Source organism: Tasmannia lanceolata, unplaced genomic scaffold, assembly GCF_043159265.1.
Source record: "Tasmannia lanceolata isolate RefF3 unplaced genomic scaffold, GAP_Taslan_0.1 ptg000020l, whole genome shotgun sequence".
NCBI lineage: Eukaryota > Viridiplantae > Streptophyta > Magnoliopsida > Canellales > Winteraceae > Tasmannia > Tasmannia lanceolata.
Genome location: NW_027518697.1, coordinates 11,319,339 through 11,327,204, shown reverse-complemented (window position 1 = coordinate 11,327,204; position 7,866 = coordinate 11,319,339). Strand labels below are relative to the sequence as shown.

Here is a 7,866-nt window from a genome sequence, read left to right as displayed (position 1 = left end):
TTGCTGTACTTGCATATACGGTAAAAAAACTCAAATTTTTGGCCCCTTTTCTTCCCAAAGGCCACCCCTTGTAGTGTGAAAACTAAAAAGCAGTCATAAATACAACAGAGGTAGAGTGGCCCGGGTAAGAAAAGGAGGTGAATATATCAAATTCCCTTGTAATATAGCTCATCCATGATGGAGCCCACAGTATAGACAGTTCAGAACGTCTAATAATACCCCAATTTCGGTTCACTTCTAATTAACCAAACATTCTGAGCCATACAGCATGGTTGGCCTCACAGTTGTCTTATAAAATGCGAATATTTAGATGGATGTGCGGCCACACAAGGTTAGATTGAATTAAAAATGAAGACATCAGTAAAAAGGTCGGGGTGGCACCAATTGAGGAGAAGATGAGAAAGCACCGCTTTAGATGATGGTTTGGGCATATCCAATATAGGCCTTTGGATGCTCCAATGAGAAGAAGTGACTCGTGCCAAGTTGATGGAGTAAAAAGAGGTATGGGCAGACCGAAAACAACTTTGGATAGAAACAGTGAGGAAAGACTTAAGGACTAGAAACATAACAGAGAAAATGACTTCGGAAAGGAGAGAATGAAAGAATATGATCCTTGTAGACGAACCCAACTAATGTCAGAGTAGACTTTCGTTAATTTTGAGCCGGGTAGAATTCATGAAAAAAATTCTATAAGGATTCATTAGCCGACCCCAAACAACTAGTTTGGGACAAAGGCTTAGTTGAGTTAAGTTGAGTTAAGTTGAGTCTAATTAACAAGACGGGCTTTTCTAACCAGAGTTTAATGGGAAAGACCCAATTGAAGGGGGGAAAAAATGTCCCACACATCCTCAGCCTCCTCCACTCCCCTTTGCTTACAAAAACAAAACCATCAAATCATTGGAGCATTTTCACAAACAATACCAAGACTCCCCATTCGGATTCCCCAATGTTATACAAGTTGTAAAATTAGAACTACAAATGAGAGGGAATTCGTCCCTCGTCACGTAGACCATATCACAAGCCCTTCAAACCCATTCGTGAAGCACTGCCTCAAGCTACGCCAAAGCTCTTCCTATCGCCATTCTCGTGGTTCCACACTCGTCATTGGACTCACCCCCATTTTGTAATTTCATCCCTCACCTCTTTTCATTTAGTCTCTCTTCTTGTCCTTTTTTGTTCTTGTTTTCTTTTCTTTCTTTGTTTTTTTGTACTGGAATCCGTAGGAACTGGTTGGTTTTTATACTTTGGTGGATCTTTTCTCATTTGAAGATCTAAAGCAGACTAAAATAGAAGTGGGTTTTGTCTCTTTGAATTGGAAGTGAAAAATTAGAGTGCAAATTTTGAGTTTCGAATGCTATCGATTTGCCCTTTGTTTCTGCAGTTGATTTCATAGAAATTGTTATCCTTTTGTTTTTTGGGTCTCTTTCTTTCATTTAAAAGAATATGTTTTAGCTCTTTCGGATGGAATTGAACATTTAAAGAATGAAGATTGAGGTTTACTCGGTTGAGTAGACCTCATAATCAGGTCTTAGTTTTTTTAACATTGCTGTATTATTTCTGGTCTGTTACTCTTTACCCTTTAGTGTATGATTGATTCTGTTGGATATTCTTTTTGAAATATAAATCAGAAGTAATGGGGTGGTTAAGAACTTCAAAGTGTATAATGGATAATATTTTGAAAAAAAGATTAAGCACTTTGAGTGATGGTGGAGGTGAACAGAATTTCACTGATATTACACTCTTCCTTTCATTATGTGGAATTGTGCAATTAAATGTGAGATCCTTATACTTTGGCTCAGAATGGAGATGTAAAATCAACCTCTGACATATATCGAGAGTAGAAAAAGTCATCGATGATGTTTACTAGTGGCATTCCTCAAAACCTCTATTCTAAAATCATCAAACTGTCAACATTATATGGAATGAATCAACCCGAATATGTTTCTTCTTACAATGCTTTTGACAACTTAAGACCGATTGTTTTCTAGAGACAATTTATCTCGTTTGTAGTCAATCAAACTTGAAATATTTAATATGCATTCTCAGCAGCTTGTTTTTAACTTGCTAGCTTGTACTTCTCATTCAAACTCACTATCATATTATGGACCGGAACAACCATTTACAAAATTCTGTCAACCTGAAGTTGATGTTTTGTCCATTATAATACTTCCAAAAGAATCTCAGCTTTTGTCAAAGATTTAATTGTATTCATATTGAATCTGACTTTATAGGTTGTGCATGCTACTTTCTGTTTACGTTCAATGCCATATTCCCTATATCAGCTATTTTCTTAGAAATCTACAACATTTGTAATTATTTCCATGCTCCTGAATGGATGATGAAAATCTCTAAAAATTCTCCATGTAGTAAAATTTGATTAAGGAGTATAATTAGCATATTTTCACACATGCAGGGAGATATCCAGGTTCCTGAAATTTAAGGAAGAGGGACCAACTATATTGGATTGTTTACTTTTACTAGATGGTGCTGAGGTTCCTGGAGGATTATATGATGCCTCCATACGCATCGTTCGTGTGAGCTCTATTGTGATGAAAAAGCTTTCTGGGGTGCAATCTATAGATTCCATTGAAGCAATAGCTCTTATGAGAATTCCTAGTAGTTTTTGCAATGTAGATGACAACCAAGAGATAGAAAATTGTCAGAGTTGGTTTCCTTCTCCACATCGGATATTAGTCCTCGATGGGATCCAGGTACTTTCTATACTCGCATGATTGCATATGCATCTCTCAACAACATTTTACCATTGGGTGAGTATTTGGCTCTTCTGTATGGCCATCTGTAGGGATGCTAAGCTTATTTAATAATAAATCTTGAAACATTTTCCTTCACAGTAATGTTGAAACTGCTTGTTTTTTTTAAGGGAAATAACTCGGCCATGTATTTCAGGTTGGTATTGTGTGCATGGCAAGCCTAGCTCTTGCTGCCATTCTCATGGCAGATCTTGCTGATAGTCTGTGACACCCATATCTTCGATCATTCTGATTAGTTATGTTTCAAAAGCTAACTATGATTTTCTCATACTTTCTTTAAATTGTTTACTCTTCCACAGTTATTGGGAAATAATTTCTCATATTCTAGATTGGAATAGTTCCTCGTAGGCCCTGTTCCTTTAAGATTATGACAACTAATTGCGAGCGCTAAACCAATTATTGGACCCACATGTAAACGTAATTTTGGGTCCAATAATTGGTTTGGCACTCACAATTAGTTGGCATAATCTTAAACAAACAGGGCATTAATAGGATTGATTATGTACGTTCATAGGATTGATTATGTACGTTCAATAATCATATTTGCTTTTGGAATGATGTTGAAAATGTTATTGCATTGCTGGCAACAGTTAGGATACCAGCAACACGTGATATCTCTTGGGAAGTATACTGCATGCCTATGCAACTATATCAATGTTAGTAAAGAACCCAGCCCTATCATCATGCCTTGATTAAGGACCCTGATATCTCCAATCTGCTTTGCCCAGCACCTACCATTATGAAAGGATCTCCAATGCAACCAACTTTATTTATTTTTATTTTTTTTGAATGGAAAGCAACCAACTTTATAAAAGTCTCTCTTGCCGTTTCAAATGACCACCTTTCCTTAGAAACTCAGACCTTTTGCGCTTACTCTTCCCACATCGGTTATGCAATTTACCTTTAATATCAGTTGCAGAGTCTGCTTTCTACTGTCGTTGTTCCCGTATAGTCTATGACGTTTTCTGCTTCACTATTTACCGTTGTTCTTACCAATGTAATTGGTTTTTATGTTTTGTCCTTCCATATTGCTTGCAATTTCTTTGGAAGAATTACAAATGTCTCATTTTAGCTCCACGGTTCTCTCTCTTTCCACATTCCTGTTACTATCCTTCGAAAAATTTTGTCGGGGCAATCGATAAATGTATTGTGAGGTACACTAGGAAACTGGAAGTATTACCCTTGAAGAAATGAGGTCATCGCTGCATGACGCACGTGCAGGGAAGAAGCAAAGGAGCATCAAATCCGTCCGGCTGAATAAAATTTCAACCAAAGTGACTAAAATACTCCTTGTTTCGGGGGTAAATATTCAAAGGAATGGCTTGCAATCTCTGACAGTCAGGCAAGACCAACACTGACGGGGTCTCTCTGCCAGGCTAATACAGAATCGGAGGAGAGTCCAGCTAGCGAAAGGTGGTCCGCGGAGCTCCGGATGGCGTTGGTCTCATGTGGTCACCTCTGATGGGTTTAGTAGTGATGGCATTTTATTTGAAATTTTAACCCTTAACTTATGATATTTTTGTCATTTCACCATCAATTTTTTACCGAAGTGGAACCACATTTTAAAAGGCTTTTCGCTGTATTTTTGTTCCGCACCATTTTCTATACTTAATGAGCATATGCTATAGCCTTTTTTATTTTGTTGATCACCCTCATATTTTCAAAGCTCTAAAAGAAGCTTGTATTTGTTAGCCGACGTACCTTATTTCATAATTGCTTTGTTTATTGTACTGTAATGACACAAGGACAGAGGAGCTACCCATCAAGTTACTCAGGGAATTTGCTTTGAAAGAAATTAATCCTTTATTTTCCTCATACGATAAATTGACCAATAAAATTGATATTTAAATGTTAGCAAATACAAGCATTATCATGGAAAAGCCCGTTGCACTAGAGACCCAGTACTCAAATGAGCAAAATCGCTGCAACAAAAGAACCCTGTAGGTTTAGAAATTATTCTAGAAAATCCTTTGCATGCCTTTCTAAGAGCTGAGAAAAAAATTATGTTTTAAATCAAAACTCAAGAAACCATTCTTTCAGCTCATGTCGCATGTTTATGAAACATTGATTTTTCGAACATGAATTTGTGCTTCCCTGCTGTTTAAATCTGGGTAATCTAGCATTCACCCCTATTATGAAAGCTTTCAATTCTGGCATTTCTGGTGCTTATGGGGTTCATCATTTCTGTCAAATAATATTTGGAAACTCTCTACTAGTCCAATGCTTCTGGCTTCCTGCTAATCAATCAAACTTGTCTACTGCAGGACCCCGGAAACCTTGGTACATTACTAAGATCAGCTATGGCATTTAGATGGGTATGATCCACATTGCTTATCAAATTAAATTTGATTTTTTTCCTTTCCTTTTACATTTCTTACGATGTTGTTTATTATTATTGATTTATCGGTCACATTATTACTTTTTGGGTGATTTGAAATAGCTGGATGGTAACTGCAGAGTCCATGAAATTGTCGATGGAATTAATAATTTGTAGTTAAATACTTAAAAGTTACCTTCTGAGTAACCCAAGAAGAAACACAACAAAAATTAACTCATTCACCATTTCCTTTGGGTTTGTTTGGCTGCATCTAGTTACCTTGCAGAATAGTGGTATAAGTAGTCAATAGGGAGAGAAACATTTGAGGGAAGAGCGAGAAAGAGAATAGCATTATTCTCCAAGCCAAATTCCACGTTTTTTGAGAAATTTGGCTTGGAAAGTATAAGGAGGGGACATGGATGCTAGGTCACCAGACATGCAATACTTATCTATGAAACTTGTCTGGTAGTCCCAGGATTTCGATGTTACATTGGCAACCAAACAAAAGATTTTGTTGACGTGGCACCCAAATGCAAAGCAAAATCCCTAACCTATCCTAGCTTTTGTGCAACCAAACACACCTTTGGTATATTATTTGAAACTGTACTTCCTACAACACACACACCCTTCCCTCTTTTATGCAGAAGTCTCAATCAGATGAGTCAAAAGTTATTATCACTCAAAAATATCACGGTGTTCTTAGTTTAATCATTATGAATAAGGATGCTTTGTATTAATTTCCCCTTTTTATCTTGTGCAATCTCGCTTTATTCCAAAATTGTATTTCATCCACATGCTTTCTCAATTCCGTTCTCTGTGGTTTCATCTGATTAACTCTTAATGCCTGCTTCCAATTACCAACAGGATGGTGTCTTTCTCCTTCCTGGTTGTTGTGATCCTTTCAACGAAAAAGTACTTAGAGCAGCCCGAGGAGCTTCCTTTCAGATTCCCATTGTCTCAGGCAGTTGGGTTCATGTAGAAGCCTTGAGAAACAATTTTCAAATGAAGATGTTAGCAGGCCATCCAGAGAACACTGAAGAACGTAAGAAGCCATTTTTGTTGGGTCAAAAACTAGCAGATTTGTTAGCAGATGAGCCTCTCTGCTTGGTGTTGGGCAGTGAAGGGCATGGCCTTTCTGAGCAATCTAAGCTGGCCTGTGAACTTATAAGCATTCCAATGGCAGAAAATTTTGAGTCTCTCAATGTTTCAGTTGCTGGTGGGATTTTCATGTTTATGCTCCAACATCAGCATCAGAGATTTATCTGATGATTTCTTCATTGTTTCCATAAATTCTGATTTTCTCTCCTTTTCTTCTGTCTTTTCTCAGGAGGGTATATTGTTGCCCACCTAATTTTTAACAGTATTCATAGTAAAAAAGTGGTACTAAACCAAACAATATCCATGCAAATCTATAGCCATCAAAGCCTAGTCAGTAAATTGAACTGAATGTTGGATTTGGCCCAAACACGGCTAGATCACAACATAAAAGGAGGGGGAAATACAAAAATTCTAGCCTAAGTTTGTAAACTTGTTTTAAGCAATTACATTTCTTTTGCTAGAAATTTATATAAAACATTTACAAATTAAACAGCATATTTGGCTTAGTTTAAAAATGTTTAAAAGGGTAAATCTAGAAGTATTTGAAATTGAGATTAGAGGGCTTTTACTGCATTGCAGGTGATTTCAGTTATTGAAAAAAATTAAAAATAAATTTTGGTTTAAGAAAATATTGGAGGAGGTGGCTTTTGGTAAATTTTCCTGCAAGACACTTACTAGCCCCACTTATACGTAGTATCATAATTCTAGACTGAAGACGGACGGGGGAGTGAGCGTGGGGTGGCAGGGTGGGTGCAAAGAACAAATTTAGATTTTTGACCCTCCTACATCGGGATTTGGATCCCGATGAAAGAATACATCAATGAGTAGGAATGACACAAGGGTAGATTGATACAATAGAAACCTCTGGTAAAATGCCCGCCCGTGCTCGTGCATTCAATCAATATTGGATTGGGTGGGTGATTGGTTTTTCTCTTATAGATCTTATATTTTTAAAAAGAAAAGTTAGAACTTCACACACCTTTTTTCATTTTACACTTTGAAAGCTGCTTAGAAAGCAAACCCATTTCAGTGATGTCCATAATATGGGATTTGCTAGTGACCACTGCAGAAGGCATTTCACAAATGGGCTGTTGGATGTGAGAGCTACTACACAGGTTCACTCTTCAGAATCTCTTATTCATTTAATTCATCTGAGGTGGGACCATGTCTTTCTCCTCATGATAGTCTACCAGATCAACGGTCTTGATTACACATAAACTACGCATGTGTGATCCATTAATGATTTGTTAGGATTGAGCCCTTGATTATATACATCTCCTTCTCACACTTAAACAAGATTAATTATGAGTCGTGGAGATGGGCTCCATTGATCAACTCTGTAAGTTTATCTAATGGCTCCCATGACTTCGATCCACATTGCCCATTGATCTAATGGATCTAATTAATCCAGTGGGCCACACAGAACGTAGGAGTTGGGGTGATGGGGTGGGTCCACCTCATCTAATGTATCTTATTTTCTTAACCCAATTTTTTATTAAGGACCAAGGCTTCATCAAAGATCAAAGATTGAGTGAGTTGGTAGTGGCCGTTAGATGGTAATGGGCCCCACAGAAAATGCTTTAAGCCTTGTTTGGGAATTTTTTTTCCTTGTGTAAAAAATAAAAAAATTTAGAAATATTTTTCCTTTCAAAACTCTTCCATGAAATTCTTGGCCCAGGG

At 37.2% G+C, this 7,866-nt stretch overlaps 1 protein-coding gene across 1 annotated transcript; it reads left to right on the top strand.

The window, feature by feature from the left end:
* Positions 1 to 739: 739 nt before the first annotated feature.
* On the top strand, positions 740 to 6,393 carry LOC143854365 (tRNA/rRNA methyltransferase (SpoU) family protein). Its single transcript, XM_077364268.1, has 4 exons — positions 740 to 1,123; positions 2,414 to 2,711; positions 5,036 to 5,086; positions 5,953 to 6,393. The coding sequence occupies exons 1-4, from the start codon at positions 834 to 836 to the stop codon at positions 6,352 to 6,354; spliced, it is 1,041 nt and encodes a 346-aa protein (XP_077220383.1). The 5' UTR covers positions 740 to 833; the 3' UTR covers positions 6,355 to 6,393.
* The last annotated feature ends 1,473 nt before the right edge of the window (positions 6,394 to 7,866 follow it).